This window comes from Harmonia axyridis, chromosome 1, assembly GCF_914767665.1.
Source record: "Harmonia axyridis chromosome 1, icHarAxyr1.1, whole genome shotgun sequence".
Taxonomy (NCBI): Eukaryota; Metazoa; Arthropoda; class Insecta; order Coleoptera; family Coccinellidae; genus Harmonia; species Harmonia axyridis.
In genome coordinates this window covers 6,715,768-6,737,213 of record NC_059501.1, presented here as the reverse complement: position 1 = coordinate 6,737,213, position 21,446 = coordinate 6,715,768, and the positions used below count along the sequence as shown (strand labels likewise).

The 21,446-nt window shown below is 33.5% G+C and overlaps 1 protein-coding gene across 2 annotated transcripts in view; it reads right to left on the bottom strand.

Moving 5' to 3' along the window:
- The window catches only part of LOC123680847 (homeotic protein ultrabithorax), a 270,094-nt gene that overhangs the window by 80,810 nt on the left and 167,838 nt on the right, over positions 1 to 21,446 (bottom strand). For both annotated transcript variants that reach the window (XR_006747575.1, XM_045618965.1), the window contains exon 2: positions 19,698 to 20,033. Coding sequence is in view for 1 of the 2 variants with exons in the window: in XM_045618965.1 (XP_045474921.1) it covers positions 19,747 to 20,033 (287 nt within the window). In the remaining variant the exon portion in view is untranslated. The remainder of the gene's footprint in view (positions 1 to 19,697; positions 20,034 to 21,446) is intronic.

The window sequence follows — 21,446 nt, the reverse complement described above, 5'->3', positions numbered from 1 at the left end:
TGAGAAATTCTTTTCTGGCACTACGTTATTTGTATCGCCAGAGACAGTTTTTAGATTTCCATTCACGTAAGTATCTCTGCGAAACACTCGTGCTGTCCAAGCTGAGCTATGGATTGCCAGTTTTTTATCCTTGTCTAGACTCTGTCGAGAGATATAGGTTACAAAAAGTGCAGAATTCGTGCTGCCGCTACGTTTTAGGTTTGAGAAAGTACGATAGGGGGATCAGTAATGGAATAAATGGGTTAACGTGGCTCAGGGTCGAAAATATTTTTCGGCTTCATATGAGTATTTTAGTACATCGAATTTTGAGAACGGGTATTCCTCCTTATTTGAAAGCCAGGTTGGTCTACAGACATGGGCAGAGGCTCATGCTGCCTCGATTTGGTTCAGCCATGTTTCAGCGCTCTTTCACCTTTAATGCGGTGAAGTTGCATAATGAAATGCTGATTTCATGTAGGGGTTCTTCTTTGAACTCTTTGAGAAGAGAATTGAAGAATACATTGTTTTTGAGCCAGTTATAGTTTTTGTAAATTATGTTCATTTTTGGAAATATTTCAGTTGAATATTGATAGGGTTCATTTGTGTTTTTTTCCTTTTATTGATTTTTTTGTTTTGTTTTTTCTTTATTTGTATTTTGTCGGGGGTTGAGTGGAGTAGCCCTGGCTAGACTTCGCCCCTGAAAATTGCCAAAAATAAAGACTCTATTATTATTACTGCAATTACTATTATAGATAAGACGATGGTTTGAACACCAAATGTATTGTTTTTGAGTCAGTCCGTGAGTAAATAAAATATTTTGTATTGAATTAACGAAACTAGTTTCTGTTCGATTTTACTTCCTTATTTCCGACATTTTTCTTGAATTTTCAATGATTCTGATGATCCGGTCAATAAGCAATTCTACATAAAGCATTAAATTGTGTTTGTTATATTCACTTGCGAAATCTCAACTCGGTATCTGTTGTTAACGATTTATTAGGTAATTTTTCCGATATTCTGTTTACGGATTCACGGCTTGGCTTGATTTTCAAGCCACTTGGCTTGAGCTTAAGTCAAGTGGTAGTTTTTCAATTTAAAATCAAATGTTAATTCATCAAGTACATAAATCATATCAAGCTACTTGATCCTCAGCAGTTTTATAGTGTAGTGTCACATCATTAAAAAAAAAATATGAAATGAGAATCAACCTAGCAAAAAACACTTTTATTCATTGAACTCATTGTATAAAGAAACCGAAAATATCAATTTTTTTGAAATAGAAACATAAATCAAATCACTATGAATCATAACGAAATAAAAAATAATAAAAAAACAAAGTTTCTCAATATTGAGAAACACCAAGGTTTTGTTTAATTTCATAATTTTCCATAGATCTAAGACACATAAGGCATCTTACGGATTTGTCGCCTAACCTATTGCGGGTTTTTGTAAGAGCAGCTCAGAAAAATTGCCTTTCAACAGTGAGAAAACTACTAATAAAGTCACACTGGCGAATGCTTGAGTCTCTCGGCGCTCGAGGAATCCCCTTATTTACTCTAAGCGCTCACGAGATTGCAGAAATATATGCCGTGCGACGCGTGCATATCAAGCTCAAGTAATATCAGGTAGCTTGATATCAAGTCAAGCAATAAATATCTAAAATCAAGTCAAGTCAAGCTCAAGTATGTAATTTTTCACGAGCTTGATTTTCAAGTCAAGTAGTTGGTTAGAATGTCAAGCTACTTGGCTTGATGAATCCCTAATTCTGCTCAACTTTTCCATGCTTCTACCGAAATGAATTTCATCACGAAGCTTGAAATAATTAGTCTCTACGTACACGCAGAATCTCATCACGCTAGATGAAGTCTAGAAAAAAGTACCTTTTTGCGCGAAGGTAGAAGTGACATCTGCTAAATCAATCTTCAACATTATGGAATGACATTAATAAAGTCGACATTCAAACGTAAAAAGTTTTCTTTGATGCTTTCTAAGTTGTACTAATGACATTAAAAAAGTCGATATATTTCTGTTCAAATTTTTCTTTGATGATTTCAAAGGTTTACTAAACAGCGGTCTATCTAAAATATTGCAACCCAAAAACGCAAAATTACTTGAATGGAATCCAAAAAACTAATCATCGAATAAAAATACACCATCCTCTAAAGGACGGGCCCCACTTCACGCCCAACCCTCATCGCTACTAAAGTACCCCATTCCGCCACAAATCGCGGCATAGATCAAAGAGCCGACACCCGGCAATGGGAAAATCCGTGCATTTTCCCGCGGAAACAACGACAGACGACCGCGGTCCGTCCATCATAACACGCAGCACCGTCTGCGTGTTGTTCACGGCGATTTTTTTCAGAGCTGCTCGGCCGTCGTACCGATAAATTGCCAGCTTCAAAACGGCAGAAGTGGGACATTAATCAAGAATGACCGGCAACAAACACATCCACCATTGTCGAGACTATCGCGCTTCCCAGATGCGCTCCCGATAGCGCTCCTGACGTTTCGGACGTCCCGTAGGCAAAAATATTTATCGTCTCCCGATGGCGCGCCGCTCGGCGGTGTTGCCGGATTGGTACTTTTCATAATAAACATAGATAGAGGAATTTTTACATGTCCCCAACATGGTTAGATCACGTTGTCAGATTGTGATATACTTTCAAATCCACAATTTTACTATATTGTTATGAATGTATCGGGTGTTTTTTTTCGAGGTATATAACTTTAAGTTGACATTACTGTTCAAGGTGGCGACCGATTTAACAGCTGTCAAGTGATTTATTCTCAGTTTGGTTTGGCAATTCATCATGAATAGACTGACGCCTGAACAACGCTTGCAAATAGTGCAATTTTATTTCGAAAATAATGGTTCTATGCGGAATACGTATCGCGCATTACGTCCATTTTATTTTGTTTAGCGATGAAGCGCACTTCTGGTTGAATGGCTACGTCAACAAACAAAACTGCCGCATTTGTAGTGAAGCTTATCCTCAAGTGTATGTCGAAACACCGTTACATACAGAAAAACTGACTGTTTGGTGCGCTTTATGGACTGGTGGAATCATTGGTCCGTACTTCTTCAAAAACGATGATAGCCAGAACGTTACAGTCAATGGTGATGGGTACAGAGCCATGATTACTAACTTTTTCATTCCTGAATTGAACAACCATGATGTCCAGGAGCTGTGGTTCCAACAAGACGGCGCAACATGTCACACAGCTCGTGCCACAATCGATTTATTGAAAGACACGTTTGGTGACCGCCTAATTTCACGGTTTGGACCTGTGAATTGGCCTCCAAGATCTTGTGATTTAACACCGCTAGACTACTTTCTGTGGGGCTATGTTAAGTCATTGGTCAATGCGGATAAGCCACAAACCCTTGACCATTTGGAAGACAACATTCGCCGTGTTATTGCCGATATACGGCTACAAATGTTGGAAAAAGTCATCGAAAATTGAACGTCCAGATTGGACTACATCAGAGCCAGCCGTGGCGGTCATATGGCAGAAATCATATTTAAAATGTAATGCCACAAAATTATCTTGCGGATAAATTAAATTCATGTCAATCAAATAACCCATTGTTGTTTTATTGAAATTTAAAGTTCGATAGCTCTAAAAAAACACCCTTTATAAATAATCATTATTTAGGTTTGTTTTTTTATAATGTTGGTACACAAAGCCAACCTACTAGAGAGTATTTGGTTAGGTATTGTTAATGCAACACTCATTGTTTATTTTGTTCTAATTTTATTCTGAATTCAGTTATATAATTGTTTATTTTGTTTCGAAACAATCGTTGAATCAATGCGTCGATTTCTTTAATTAATGTTCACATTTATTCCGTTCATTTATTCATTTCATTTAGTTGTAATAAAATACGTTGGGAAATCTCGGACTGCATATGGTGACATATGGGCGAGAGATCAGTTCGAATTCTCGTTCCAAAAAGTGCGCTACGCCGTGAATTGATTCAATCGGAACCACGAAATTTTTGGACATTTTCGCTATTTTCTGCAAGTTTTCTCAAGACAATAGATACTGGGAAGTACCATCTCCAACTCTGGCGTTCATTCCAACAAAGGTAGGTCGAGTGCTTCCAACGTATCTTTTGTGTATTCTTTTTCTCAAATTCTTTTTCCTTATTTTTCTAAATTTTCTGAGCTTTCGTAACAGGTATTATTTGATATAAAATGACATAATGAATCATAAATAATTGCTGAGAGTCGACAAAATTGAAATGAATTCATAAATGTATGAATATTTAACACTCAAAAATATTAAACCCTCCTCCGAAACCGAACAACCGGCAACACCGCCCCGAACGGACCATACAGCGTAAATGACCGGACGAACGCACATAACAAAAGACCTCAAAAAAAGTAAAAAGTGACGAGGAATATCGCACAGACAAATGGTGGAACTTAGGAGGTCCCGACCCGTCAACCCGTGTCAGACCAGGTGAAGGACTTTGGTGTTGTTTCGGAGGACCTGAAAACCTGATTCGAGATGGTTTCGGTTGCATGGAAGGACGTTTGGGCAAGATCGGTGACGTAGATCGTAGCGCGAGGGGTGAGGGGCGTCGGTTTGTGACAGATTCCTGGGAATTCCATGATGGCCTTAGTACCTACCAGAAAGAGCTAGGGTTGTTGGATGTGGTGAAGAAGAAAAGTGGGGGTGTTGGTAGAGGTTGGTTCAGAGATTCAACACACATAATTACACAAAAATTATAAGAAAAATTAAAAAACAGTCAAAAGCTTTTGAACTCTCATCATTTATATCGGATCTTAACGAATCACCCTGTGACACATGATAATTGTACCCATTATGAACATTCATTCCTATGCACATAGTTCCGATTCATTTTCGTTTATATTTTAAAGTATATGAAATAATTCATTTTCGCATGTTTGAATTGGAAGTATGTTGACTGAAATACCAGCTAATTCATATATATGACAACTAGAATTTTGTCGATGGTTACTTCTAGGGTTACTACTAAGGATTCATCAAGCTGAGTAGCTTGACATTCTAATCAACTACTTAACTGGAAAATCAAGCTCGTGAAAAATTACCTACTTGAGCTTGACTTGATTTGATTTTAGATATTTATTGCTTGATTTGATATCAAGCTACTTGATATTACTTGAGCTTGATATACACGCGTCGCACGGCATATATTTCTGCAATCTCGTGCGCCGAGAGAGTGAAGCATTCGCCAGTGTGACTTTATTAGTAGTTTTCCCACATTTCTATGAAATCTATTGGTAGATTTTGGTAGTTTCAGAAATATTTTTCGAAACTTGGCCAAAATGGCCAAGGATTTCTCATTAACGCCAGCATCTTCAGCTCCTGTTGAAAGACAATTTTCCAGAGCTGCTCTTTCAGTCACAAAAACCCGCAATTGGTTAGGCAACAAATCTATAAGATGCCTCATGTGTCTTCTTAGATGCTGGATGGAAAAAAATGAAATCAAACAAAGATTGGAAGTTTGTCAATATTGAGAAACTTTATTTTTTATTATTTTGTATTTTTTTGTGATTTAATTTATGTTTCTATTTCAAAAAAGTTGATGTTTTCGTTTCTTTCATACAATGAGTTCAATAAATGAAAGTGTTTTTTTGCAAGGTTCCTTTTCATTTCATCATTTTTTTATTGATGTGACACTACACAAAAAAACTGCTAAAAATCAAGTAGCTTGATATCATTCAAGTACTTGATAAATAAATATTTGACTTGACTTGAGCTTGCCTTCAAATCACGTCAAGTTCAAGCCAAGCAGTAAATCCCTAATCATCAGCGAACATCCAAATAGAGATGACTCTATCATCGAGAATATCATTTATGAACAGAAGAAAGGGCAAAGGTCCCTGAAGAACGCCAGATGTCACATAGAACTCAAATGCGCGAGATTAGTGGATTATGTTATAACTGCTTGTTTAAATTCAGATTGGTATGACCATTTTTTGAAGCACAACCTTTATTGATAATCTAGAGCTCAACATTGTTGAAAATATGTAGTATTAGCAGGATGGTGTACATTGAGGAAAACAAGTAGCTGCTTGAAAATTTCCCGAATAAATGGATTGTTGAAGAGTGTACTCAAAAACCTACTGAATACAAATGATATGAGGAATGTCAAGAAATAACACACAGTGTTGCCTTTATAACCGTTTCAAATTGTATAATTCCTATCGGAAACCCCTGTAAACTGCTAAAAAGACTAATCTATGAAAATGTCAAATAAGACAAATAGTATATTTTGGAAAGAAATCTGATGATTCAGTGAACGTACAACGTCGAGCGTCACCTGACATAAATCTCAAAACAATACTTCAAATATGTACCAACATAATAAAAAAAAAATTAAAAAAAAACTTGGTCCATAAACTAAATTTTATTGCGATTTAACGAAACTGACTAACGTTACCGGCACCGCACCCTGTATGGGGCAATATGAGTAACAGCGGAGCAAAAAGCCGCATGCCATTTGTTGATCCTTTTCTCCGAACCTACAATACGGCCTTGTGCTACACTAGGAGGCATTTCGGAGGACATTACGACTTGACTGCCGCGTTAACTGCTCATAAAAATCACTTTAACTACTGTACGAGAAGTGCGCTAGGCCCGGTTCCCTTTTGTGTAACGTCAGTTTCCATTGATAGGAACAGCGGACGTAAAACTCTCCTAATGGTTTTTTAAATACGTCTCTTCCATACGATCGGCGGTTTTTTATCTTTATAGGTAGGTGGCTGTGTGTTGTGATCGATGCGGGGGATCAGGTTGGCCGTGGAGGTGTTTTGGGGTTGGTAACAAGTGGTTTATTGCCCAACGAATGTGTTTCCAGATGATGATGACGATGTCAGTTCAATAATAAAACATGAATTTTATGATAACATTATTAATAATTCATTAATAGTAACTGGTCTTAAATACTGGGACTTATAATATGGTGGTCACATCGTAGTGGTCTTTGAAATGATCTTTACCGCTTTTCACGTTTATTACCAACCTTTCGTATATGATAACATATAGAAATAAATAAGAATATTCAAGAAATTAATAATAATATTCAAATTTTGAACTGAGCAGCCACGCGGTGGTGTTCCCTCTTAAAGACAAAACAAAGAGTAAAGATTGAAATCCATCAAAGAATTCCTTATTCGTAAATTCATGAGAAACATAAAGCAAAATCGAGTATGAACTTCATTGTTTTTCATTAAAAGATTTTTATTGGTTCAGAAAGGACAATTTTTCCATTAGTTAAGGCAAACTTCGCTCAGATACATTTATAATTCAGCCCTGTACCTCTTAATTTGAATTAATTAAACTCTTAAACTATTTTTAATTTTCCTAAAACGTAAAAAAAAATTAAAATGAATATTACATTAAACTCCACTCGAGGTATTTCCAGCAAAAAAATAAATTTTTAAGAATTTAATGGAATGGAAAGTCATGGATCTTCTGATATAAATTATGAAAAGTTGATGCTAAAAATCCGATACTTCTGTGAAGTTTAATTGAATCAAACACTGATGATTTCATAATTATTTCAATGCTGTCAATTTATTCTATTTATATGAATCACGAAATATTTAAGTCACTGAATTTAGATGTCTCAATATTTTGAAAAAAGTATTAATTGAAAAATTTTCAAATATGATACAACGGAAAAACAGAACTAAACAATTAACCTATTTTGAAGATCAATAAAATCTTTTTTCATCAACAATTTTCTTGTAATCCTTCTAATTTCCCGATACTTAGTGGTAAATTATCAGCCCTGAAGGAAACCCAAAGTTTTTCTACATTTATCTGGATGAAATTATGAAGTTATCACCACTTGTTAACACCATAGTTATCCCGTTTCAAGTTTCACGCAAATGGCCATAATAAAAATGAAAACTGATTTACGACTGGGAGCTCATGCATTAATTTAATAGTAATATAATTATGTATTAATTGATTGGTAGTGGAAGATTATAATTTTATGCGTCTTCTGTGTTGTGTTGATGCAATAAATTGCTGCCGTCATCTTTAATTGATGCTAGAAACTCGCCCGTTTTACGAGCTGTTAAACGAGCATTCTTCATTTTTATGGAAATATCCAAGCAACTCGCAAATTGCTAGAATTTTCGTTTGTATCTGATCTGGATGAGATATCCTGAATAACGCCAAAACGATTGAATATTCAGATGGTGTTAATTTTTTGTATGTTTTTTTTTATTGTGTTGAAATAAATATAAATGAGGAACAGGTGCAACTTGTTAAGTTTGATTGCCGATTTTTTTCTATTTTCAATCGATAAGAGTTTCATAAAAAATATCGTTGATCAAAAACATAAACAATATATTATTTAGATTCCCTAATGTCAACATTAGATTTTTTCACATCTATAAAATCTGTTAAGGTAACTTTTCCATTCGTTACGTATTCGGCATATGACCTTTCTCATCTAATACTTATCTGATTCTCTATATTGAGAGAAAAATTAATGAGTGGAATCATTAAAACAAATTCATGAATATCTCAGAAGGATTGATTGAACAATTCTCAAGATGTTTGATTCCCATTAAAGTTGTCTTCCTCTATCTTGATTTTAGTATAAAACTTATCGAGAAATACCATTTGGCACGGCGAAAAGCATAAAATAAACATGCAAGATCAATGTATTAATTTTAACCTTCAAAATTCAACAATAATCTAAGAAAGCAACAATTCAATTCCGAAAAGCTTCTTTCAGCAACTAAATAAACTACTTATTTTCATCCATTTCTTTTATTTGGACCACTGCGAAACTTTGTTGTAGTCAAAACCACATTACAGTGTTTTTTAGTTGTATTGAACTAAGTTGAAAATAAAATGTAATTATGGTGTTGTATTTTTTGTAAAGATTTATTCAATAAATTTACCAATTTTGATACGATATTGATTCATTTATCAATCCTTCCAGAAAATTAATGATATACAATAAACCAGAGACCAATTGGACTTTTGAAATGTCACGAATTCAGTTTAACTATTATTCATTCCTCCAAAAAAAAAATCAAAAATTATGATTTCAATTGATTTTCTTTTAATTTCAAATATGTCTCTACTTTTTATCTCAACATGAACCAAGTATTTCTATTATTAACTGAGATAAGAAGCAAATTGTAGGCATTCGATTCCAATTCAGAATACTTTGGTCATTTGATGTATTTATAAATTTTTTTTAAATTAGTCAGTAAGATTTTTGGAGCACCTAAGAATTTTATATTTTCAATTCACATGAATATCATTCAAAAAATTGCACATGAAATAATAAGGTTAACAGGGTCCTCCAAAATTCAATTTCACGCTATTGGAAATATGTATAGGGTTTTCCAATTGGACTGATATAATTCAATTTAATTTCTTTGGGCAAAATGGATCTGTGCAGACAAAATGGCTAGCATATTCCATTGTAAAAACACCAAAATATGAAGCAAAACGCTAAATAGCTTATTGAATCAATGTATAACCGAACATATATGAGTTCTTTATATAAAACCAAAAGCCCAAACAATACGTTCTTTTCAATGTTTCAATATAAAATTCACGAGACACAAATTGAATAGCAAGCCAAAAAAGAAGATGTCTCCTGTTTTACTAACCGAGGAAAACGAAACCAATCCCCTCTGGTAGCATTTCTGGGCACTTATGTGAGATTCGAAACAGGCCATAAAAGAAATGTGCCGAAGCCTAAGGGTAACTGTTCCCTTAGGGGTAGAATCTGAACTCGACAAAACGCACTAGGGCCATCGTCCGGCAGAAGTTGTGAACGTGGCTATTCTATTAAAAACAGATTTCTTTCCTATCGGATTTTCTGTGTTCCGTAGGGGGAGTTCATAGAGGGAAACAAACGCGGGATGATGAAGAATATAAAGGGATGAACCTGCAGAAGTTGGGTTTTATTATTTATCATTTTCAATAACAATTTGTTAGAATGTCTTAAGTTAGTTTTTTGGAAAACGAAAAAAGAATAAATTTCTTTATTTTTTTTAAATTGTTTATGTGCCCCTTAAAGTTGAACTTGTGCACTTAAAACCATGAATCAAAAAAAAAATTTTGAAAGGGAATGGTACCTGATGAAAATTAGCAATTTGAAGAAATTTCCCCTCGAAATTATTTTAAGGGATGTTTCAAAATTATGGTTTAACAACAGACTTCTGATTAGCCCTTTATAGTGTCTGATAAGCCATCATTTAACAAAATATTGAATATGCAAGTTAAAATTAATGATTTCATCTATAGTTTACTGAAAGAATTTAGAAAATTGAGCTGAAAATAAGAAAACTATATGGGACTTCGAATTTGACCAAAAATCAAGTTTTTGGATGATCCACTTCATAGATTAGCCCAATTAGCACACAAAATTGAAATGAAATATGGCGGATTTATTCTTAAATATCGTAGCTTCCTCACGAAATTTTGCATGAACTTTCATTTCACTATTTTTCAACTGATTTCAGTTCAATCGGATGGGAGTTTTTTGGAATATCTACTGAATCAAATTTTTATGTTCGAACTCCGTAAACATATAGGTGATTCCATCCGCGAACCAGTGACGACGCTAGGGGGGGACCAGAGGGGCCCGGGTCTCCCAGAAATTCTGCTAGCCCCCCTGAAATTTGACATACTAAGGCTAAATAATTAAAAAAGATTAGCAGAAATATACTTCCGGTTTACTTTGGCTCCCAAAAAAAAATCCCTGTTTTTAAAATCTGGCGTCGCCACTGCGGCGAATGAACTCACTCGAGATATTCGGATCCTGAACCTACTTTGAAAATTTCAAGTCTCAAGGACTTTGCTTCCAAGAGTTATCGTGTATACACCGTTCGGACGGACGAACAGAATTGATTTTACCCTTCAATTTTTGATCAGTAAATAGAACCCATCATTTGAGACAACTCTCGGAATATAATTCGAAAAATACAGACATTTGGGCAGATTGATAAAAATGTAAAAAGATCTAACTGCCCTTATAACGTACGTTTTTTTTCGAGGTACATAACTTTAAGTTGGCATTACTGTTCAAGATGGAAACCGATTTAAGAGCTCTCAAGTGATTCATCCTCAGTTTGGTTTGGCAATTTATCATGAATAGACTCAAGCCTGAACAATGCTTCCAAATAATGCAATTTCATTTCGAAAATAATGGTTCTGTGCGGAATACGTATCGGGTCCATTTTATTTTGTTTAGCGATGAAGCGCACTTCTGGTTGAATGGCTACGTCAACAAACAAAACTGCCGCATTTGGAGTGAAGCTAATCCTCAAGTGTATGTCGAAACACCGTTACATCCAGAAAAACTGACTGTTTGGTGCGCTTTATGGGCTGGTGGAATCATTGGTCCGTACTTCTTCAAAAACGATGATGGCCAGAACGTTACAGTCAATGGTGATTGGTATAGAGCCATGATTACTAACTTTTTCATTTCTGAATTGAACAACCATGATGTCCAGGAGCTGTGGTTCCAACAAGACGGCGCAACATGTCACACAGCTCGTGCCACAATCGATTTATTGAAAGACACGTTTGGTGACCGCCTAATTTCACATTTTGAACCTGTGCATTGGCCTCCAAGATCTTGTGATTTAACACCTCTAGACTACTTTCTGTGGAGCTATGTAAAGACATTGGTCTATGCGGATAAGCCACAAACCCTTGACCATTTGGAAGACAACATTCGCCGTGTTATTGCCGATAGACGGCCACAAATGTTGGAAAAAGTCATCGAAAATTGGACGTCCAGATTGAACTACATCCGAGCCAGACGTAGCGGTCATATGCCAGAAATCATATTTAAAATGTAATGCCACAAGATTATCTTGCGGATAAATAAAATTCATGTCAATCGAATAATCCATCGTTGTTTTATTGCAATTTAAAGTTCTATGGCTCAAAAAAAAACACCCTTTATATTTTCAGTCATTTCCCTTCTTCCAAAACATCGAAGAGAATTCGCTCTGACATAATAGCATAATCAATTATAAACAATAATAGCCCCAAGAAAAACAAATCATCAATCCGAATCGAAGGACCAATTACTCAAAAGAAACAATGACTCTATCAAACCGCAAAGTCAGCCAATGAATAAAAATGTTCATAAATAACACCCATTGCAACAACCAATTTCGGATGTAAACAAACCCAGAAAGAGACGGCCTAACCGTTCGACGAGGACAGAAAGACGGCCGATCGTTAGTTATATTCCCAGCGCCACCTCCGTTAGAGTTGCTGAATCACGAGTTACGACCTCGTTAAAATATATAGGCGGCCTCTGGTAGTAAGCGAACGAACTCATATAGGCCATTACAGAAAACGACAACGAGTTATTTTCAGCACCCGCTGAATGAAATCTGTTGTCGGATTGAGGCATGAATGAAATCTGTAAACCGGATAGATCGATTCGACGGTTATGGTGGGAATAAATCGGTTTATACACGAATTCTTGGATTTTCTGAATGGATTGCATGAATGGGTTCTATTAACTGATATATTGGAGAAGTTATGGTTGCTGTTATACGTGTATTAAGAGATTGATGTTTAGAGTGGTATAATATAATAGTTCGATTTGAACCCACTAGATGGCTATAGGCTATAAAGATGTCCATCAGTTAGTTATTTGATATTTATGGTATATTTAGGAAATTCAAAACATGAAAATTTGATTTGAATAGGACGAGAAACTGATAATAAATTGATCCTAAAACTCGAAAATTTGAAATAGAAAAGGAACGACTTACAAATAATATAAATATTACATTTTTGATTTATCTATTATTTTGAATACATTCGAAGTTCTCCAATGAAAATTGACTCTTGCAGATCAAAATACTGGAGAAAGTGAAAGTATGACCAAATAGGTAATAAGAAATTAGATAATTGTTTATTTCCGAAATAATTATAATACATAGTAACATTTTCAGCGTAGATTACAATGACTGAAATAATGAATTTGAATTTCTGAAGATCAATCGGTTTTTGAAAAAATTCATATCGATGTATGTGGCATGTTTAAATTTTCAGAATCTGAATAGAGCGAAGCTATAGATGATGAACTTTATCATATCGTCACAACGTTTGTAATTTTCAAATTTTCAGTCGAGAATGGTCTCAAACGCTAATAAATTAGGTCCGACTCACTGATGACGAAACAGTGGTCAAATTCGAGTAGGTCCGTCCGATCAGTACTTAGAAGATAACTTTCAAATTGTAACGGTTTAGCTCATTACTGGGCAAAATTCATCTGAGAGTTCAAATTTTATTCGCCTGATAATTTCAGATCTACAAATTAGAAGGGGATGATATTTTTCGAGTAACAATTTCAAATTCTTTGCAAAATTTTATGTTGAATCAAGTGAAATTCAAGAATTATATCGATAAACCTAAAAATGTCATTGACAACAGACAACAGTGTGGTTTTGTTTCTATATCATATAAAATATTTCAAACTTTCTATGAAATTCAATATTGATCTCATCTTCAGAAAAATTTGGTTAGAATATCAAAAAAAGGTAAGATATTCATACGAAACATCCAATTGGAATGAAATTTTGCGTGTAGATGTCAAATAATAATTCCAATCTTGATACCAAATTTTATGTTGATAGCTTTTTACGGGATCCATAGAAAATTTAATAAAAATTCCCAATATTTCCGTAACAATAAACCTATCTAGGTTAAAATTCAGTTTGCGTATGTAAAATAACCAATAGAATGTTGATGTCAAATTTTAAGGGAGACCAAGAAAAACTTCATCTAGATAAACTATGTAAATAAGATAAAAGTCATCATAGTAAATTCCGTCTCATATGTATTAGTATTATATAAAGTTCTGAAATATCCAAGAGCATGGGTGCATTTATAAATGAGTGCTTTAAAGATTCTCAAGTCGAGTGAATTTTTTAGGAATAATTTTGTTTGAAGTCGTGAATCCATTTCTTGAAGAGGGAGGATCATGTGATTGATCAACAGAATTCTGAACATGAATTTTTAATTCCAGTTTAGCATTCTTTATCTTTATCACGAAACTGCGAAAATTTGATGAATAGCGAGAAGTTTTCATATGTATATACTTTGAAAATTCATGAGTAATTTAACAAAGATAGCCATTTAATTCCCAAAAAACTTGATTTTTATTGAATAATCTTTGAATTTAGAATATTCTCCGAGCTGAAGGAAATAATAAATTATTATGTAACATTTTCAGTGTTTTTTTCATATATTCGGAAAATACCTCAAAGATATAAAGTAAACTCAACTTCAGTACAATCTAGTAACAAATTGGATTTCAAATTTGAAATGCCACAGACTATAGTTGTAGCTGGATGAACGTGATATATCAACATAATATTGTTGACTTTGAACGTTGGACTGATAGATTTTCAATTTCATCTCAACCTTCTACATCCACCTTCCAGAACTGTTAAGAGTTAAGAAAGTGACAGAATTTTTTTTTATTACGACGATTCCATTAATAAATCTGAAGTCACCCCTCATGTTAACCCATTTCCGAAGCGAATTGCGGTTTTTTTTATCGAACCCCAAAAACCACCGAAAATGTCGGGATTCATCGAATATAACAAGTGTATTATGGCTTCTTAAGTTTCCACCCCTAACGAGATTATGGCCCCCTATTGTCAGGTCGTAAAGTGGCCGTCTATATCCTTTCGATGGCCATTTTGCCACTATACAACTCCCCAGATAGACAGAGGGGTGGAGAATTGTTATGAAGAAGATCGGGTTCACTTTTCTGGGATGCCCGTGGGAACAGCTGAAATTTGGAAACGTTCCAATCGATAACGGTTTTAATGGCAAAAACTAACGACACGACATTACGTTTTCTATATTATTTTCGATGGTCAATTTTCTGAATTCAATGGAATGTTCAGTGAAGATTCAGATATTTTCAGCGTTCATTCATTCATGCACTATTGTAGACTTAATATTCCTAAATATATTTGTGGTCTCTAAGTGCGCAATTTGTTGATGAATGACTTCACGTAACTACATTCAAATTTTTTGGGATATTCTGCTGGAACTTGCTAGGGTTCTGACGACGTTTCATATGGACAAATTTGTGGTGACGGAGATATTAGTTGATATTTTTGTGTTTGGTGTGGTTCCGGTTTCACATCCAAATGCAAATTTTTATTTTGATAGAACCTGTAGATTCGAATTCAGCAGGAAAACAAAATTTTGAACGGCCATATCGAAGGAAACCCTGGTAGATTTTACCTATCAAGAAATTTAACCGGGACATTTTAGATCCGAACCTACTCCAAAAACTTCAAGTTTATAGTTATTTCTGTTCGAGAGTTATCATTCATCATCAGTGAGAATTAGTAAAATTCGAAAATTATAGAACATTAAGTAACCAAATGATAAAGCGATCTATTCGAACGGCTTCTCGAAAAGAGCTGAAATATTCAAATCATTCGTATCATCTCAAGTTTTCTTCTGTTTCCGAGTTCAATGAATTTTATGGCGCTGAATGAAGGAGGATTTCATAATAAAATTTTTTGAATCGCACAAACTTAATCTTTCACACTTACTTTACCCACATCTTTTCTTATTATTCTAAAGATTACCGCTTTTAGAGATAGATAATTTTTATTTCTTGCCTTTGGATAATTACCTAATTCTTGAATTTATATTTCTCTGACCTACTTCGCAAATATTATGAATTTTACTTTTACTTACTGGAATTAATTTCAATTAATCGGATTTAGCAATAAAGTTGAAACTTCTAATCTCATCAAGCCCGCAGAAAATTTTAAGGCTTTTTATTCCTGTATACTATTTATATTTTTCAATATTTTACGCCATATCAATAATATTATCAGCGTTTGGTTGAAAAAAATTTTTTTTAAATCAGTTGATTTAGATCGATTTTGGAAATTTATGACACCGAAATTGAATGAATATTGAAAATGAGATTGTTCTAATATTCTTTGGAAAGCTGTTTATTTTTTATGACAGTTTTTGTTTAATTATCTGAATAAAGGTAGATAATTAAAAATAATGGTCTTAATGTCTGAAAACGATTATAAGAGATTAAAATAAGGGCATGAAGGTAATTTTTTTAAAACGATAATATTAGTAGTAAGTACTGTCGACAAAATTATTTGTAATTCTCTCGATTCATATTTTCATAATTTTAAGATTTTCAATTAAATACTCAATCAATTTAAATAATTGAATTTTGAATTAGTGAACAATTTCATTTTTATTTTCTGATTCTTTGAATGAATTTTTTACTTAAATTATCACCAGGCATTGAATATTGACATACTTATTTATACATATATCTTGAAGTTTCATACTCTCCAGAAAATAATTTTAGTAATATGTTTTATTTTATAATAATCTTTCTTCTTCTATAGATATAGCTTTTACAATAAGATGAAGTTGAATATAATATAATAACCCTCTGCCCAAAATTATAAATGTAACTGAATAGCAGACCATTGGTTTTTTAATCTTATTAGAAGTTATTCAGTACCTTCAGAACTGGCGATAATTGAACTGATGTAACTATTCGAATTTCATGGTGAAATTGTTCACCAATTTACCGTCGACGTATTTCTAAATATGTATAATTTCACAATGAACAAAAATGAATGTGTCAGTACGTATTCAATTTCACTAGTCTAACATTATTATTAGAAACACGAAATAAAAAAGTACAAACAATCGAGCCAGGCGATAAGTTAAGTGATGTAACTTTATGAATCCCATTACGTTACTTGGTAAAATTCTTCACGAAAATACCGTCGACTTTATCTTGAATATTAGGAAAAATTTCACTCTGACTAAGAATGCGTGTGTCAGTACATATTGAATTTTACTAGTCCAACTAACTAAACGTTATCATTAGAAACAATGTTCGTCACGAAACTAAGAAACCCCAAACAATCGAGCCAATAATATCTCCCCGATCCAAAGAACAAGCTTGCAAAAATTACCAAGACCATTCCAGCCTAATCCCGAATTTCTGTCTGGATTTTATCCCTCCTCTCGCGATATCTCCGGAGACAAATTCCACGTTGCCAGGCACACTCCTCTCTCGCCGGAATTACCAACAACCCCCGGCACCAGCTGATACAGCAGCAACCCCCCCTCGCGGAATCTTAATGAAGCCGAAAATAAGAATCGTAAATATAATAAAAATTATCTCGCCCCTAAAGGCGACGGATGAAAGAAAATTAAGATAATTGTGTTTCCATTTGGCTATTTGTAATGCCCCGGAATTTATGAACGGACTTTCGGTGTTTAATCTTGGGAGTCGAGCGCGGGAAATACCCCGCGTAATTACTCCCTGTGAGGGATGACGTTTAGGGGTTAAAAGGGGGTGGCTGAAAACCACCCCTTTTCGGCGGGTCCTTGAGGCAGAGGCGTTGAAACTTGAGATTTTAATCCTTTATGCCTTTCGATCTGAATGGTAGAAACGTTTTTGGTTTTATTAGGTTGGTATTTGACCCGTCCAACCGGTAGTAAACAGGAACACTTCAGAGAAAAATTAATTAGGAATTTGACATAAAATTAACGATTTTTACAGAGTGGTCATGCGGTCTAAATGCATCGTTTTTTAGCTAAAAAAATTCGGGTTTGTCTGAAGCTTTAGGAAAGTATTCTTTAAATAATTCCAAAAAAAAAAAAATAATTATTCAAAACAACAAGTTCCTTCAATTTGAAATTATTTTTGATTCAGTATAAAAAAGAATTTTATGCGAACAAAAAATCCAAGTTGTTTTCAGATTTAGTAGGTTCGAGCTGAAAAGTTTGATTATATTCTTTCGATTTTCCTGATAGTTATTATGATTAGAATTTTTGATACAGTAATATTTGAGGAGATTAATTTATAGATATCTGGGTGTTTTCAAGTATTTTTTGATGTATTTTTTATACACTAAAGAGGATGTTGAAAGTTATACCGAAAAAAAATGTATTATCAAGTAGATAATATTTCTTTCATAAGGTAGTGTTAATAGTTTTTTCTTATCAATTTTTGTAGGTTAATATATCTATAAAAAAACCATATTTATTTTTTTGTAATGAATTGGTACCTGCCTACAAGTAGCTTTTTTGTCTTTCAATTGAAGAGTATTGAAAATACAGAATGATTCATAACATGTTTTCACGTGTTTACGATAGGTATACGAAAAATAATAAAATAATAAAAAAAAGCATACCTAGATATAAAATATAAAATATCTATAATTTGGAACAAAAAAAATCTATATAAATTTCGACACTCGTTATTTCAAAAATGAAGTGAAAACCGACTTGATTTTATCAATTTTTTATTTTTAATCCTGCATTGAATAATCTCTTCCAATATTGACATTCAATTATGTTACTGTGAATGAATACCATAGAGGCAAACTTAGATTTATTCCTATATATTTTTAGTTAAATCCGTTTCCAACAGCAAAAGCCTTCATAACCAGCAAAAATTATTTTTTCCATTTAAATTCTACTTGAGAGTTCTGGAAATACGTGATAATGAAATTATAAAGGAAAAATAATAGGACCGTTTGTTATTCATAGATAATAAACATTGATTTAGCGATCGACGTTTTGATTATAATTGTAAACTTCTAAGTCAAAGGTTGAAAGTAAAGGAGTTTCCAGTGATGCTTCTGTCAGTATTAGTCAACTCGTACCAAAATATATTTTAGTAAAACAATCGAATTTTTGAATTGAAGACGTATGAAATGGAATTCTACGAATAAACTTAGAACACTGAAACAAGAAGTTATAACTTAGAAAAGATTTTTATCACACCAACCTACCTTTCTCAATTTTGGAATTCCTCACACTTTTTTATTTTCACTTTATAATTAGAGCTTTTCTCTATTCGAGTTATTTATATTTAAATTATCAACTTTGTTGATTATTATAAGAAGATATTTCAATTTTCAAATTCTAAAAAATAGTTGGTTAAATTTTTGGTATTATTCAAAAGAAAAGACTATTGAAAAAAGCTTAGTGCACCTTGAAAATAACTGCATTTATAATTTTTATTTAACTTGAAATAGTATTTTAATAATCCAAAGTGAACTTTTTGATATCCAAGTCTTCTCTGTATTGTAATTTATCATATTTGATTGAATAAGAACAAAACTGATGATTTTAAGGAGTTTCATACTAACCCAGTATGAATGAAAAGATCCGAAATATAATTAAATTCTTTTATTGAGAATCTCAAAACAAATTATTCACAAAAATTCACATAGATATTCCGTCGATTCAAATAAATTCGTAATCAATATAAATCAGTTCAGAAACTTAAATGTTTCTATAAATTTCGACTCATGTCAAATAATCTGTCCATCATTGTGATCAATATCAACATGCAATATACAACAATAACAAAAATAATAAATAGGTAAAGTACAAGAATAATATGAGCGGCCAAATGCCAAAGCTTATATACACACAAAATATTCGAATTTTCACATAGAAAATTACATAAAAATTTTTTTTTACCTTTATGCAATTGGCAACATTTTTCGGAATTTATTATCTACTTGTTTGTGTGGCCGAGCAGCCCGAAGTAATCGTACTGATCCGACTTTTTGATTACTTTTTGACTAGTTGATTCTTCAACCTGATCGATGCGCTTGGGCATTCAGCCGGTCATACTGAATTCCTAACCTCAACATCGATCAACTCACCTCAGTTGATTAGATTGAGCTGCTCGGCCATCAACATCGACGTCATCCACTAATTTTGATCAACCTGGGCTGCTGCAGCAGCAGCCGCGGCTTTTTGCGCCTGCGCTTGTTTCTCCTGTTCGTTCAATTCTTTGATCGCCTGTATTTCCTTCTTCAGTTTCATCCTCCTGTTCTGGAACCATATTTTTATCTGTCTTTCCGTTAGGCAGAGCGCGTGCGCCATCTCTATCCTTCTTCGTCGTGTCAGATAGTGGTTTGTGTGGAATTCTTTTTCTAACTCGAGGGTCTGGTACCTTGTGTAGGTTTGGCGTCCTCTCCGTCTAAGGCCGTTTGCACCTGAAAATGAAAAAATAATATACATTAATAAAAAGACAATTTCGTTTTATGAGGAATAAGGAGTTCACCGATTAAAATTTGAAACAACCGTAATTTAAAGAAAACAACAAAGATAAGAATAAAATAAAACAAAGAAATTTCCACAATTTTCTTACGTCAATAGTTTCGCCAACACTGGAAATTACTTTGTTTTATTTTATTCATAATAATTCAATATCAAGTAGGGACCGAATCCATTGAAAAAATAACAATGAAATATACCGGCATCCACTAGGTCGGAAAGGTTTCTCTAATTGGAGAAATAACAAAGTTCTATTAAAAATGAAGAAAATTGAAAATTAATCCAATCGCCAATAACGAATATCATTATAGAAATTCATTTCAATTGATAGTATATTTTTACAATACAAGTGTATGAATAAACTTTTAAAGCACGCGCAATGATTTTTTTGGTTAAACAAAGGCACTAATATACGTGAATCGTACGTTATATTATTTATTGTAACTGCAATAAGTATGCGGAAAATAAAGTTTGATTCGCAATAGATTTTTTTCCAACGTAACAGCTTATATAAGAATTGATACTTACTAGATAAAATTGAAATAAGAAAAATTCCGGAATTCGCATTATATAGAATATGAAACAGATTGGGTTATCTCTTCGATATTCTTCTTGTAGTTGCTATGATTATGATGGGCACAATTTTTACAAAATTTCACAAGAAAGCTTGAAATTAAAAATTTATATACATATAAATTCGAACTTTCAATTCTATTAGATCTATTGACACGGAAATATTGGGTATTTTTTTTCCAATACTCTTCTTGAATTGTTATACTCATAATTATGTATTCTGCTTGAAATTAATACCCAAAATATCAACTTCATCAGTCTTGTATAGTAACGGGAATTTTTTTCGATATTTTTCTTGAATTGGCTCTGGCTCCGCTATAGCGATCAACATAAAATTTCGCAGGAAGCTTTAAACTGTCCTTTTATATGAGGATGCAAAATTTCATTTCTATTGAATGTGTAGATTTGAAGTAATCATTAAAACAAAATTCGAACCATCATATTTACGGTCGGATTCGTCAATAGTGAATCAGTTTGAGACCATTCACGGCTGAAAATTCTAGCGTTGTGTTGTGACGAAAAAAGTGTGAGTGATCTGATCAGGGAACGAGCGCTCAAAAAACAGAAGGAACTGAAAGACGTGGATATTTAGAAATAATAACGATTATTCTTATACCAATTAGAACTCAGAAAGAAATTCAGATAACATCTTAGAAACAACCAATACTTAATCAAATAAAGAAACATTTACCTATAAAAAAGAAATCAACCAAAAACCACAGAACCAAACCACCACAAAACACACAGCACCTCACCCACCACAAGAACAACACAGAATG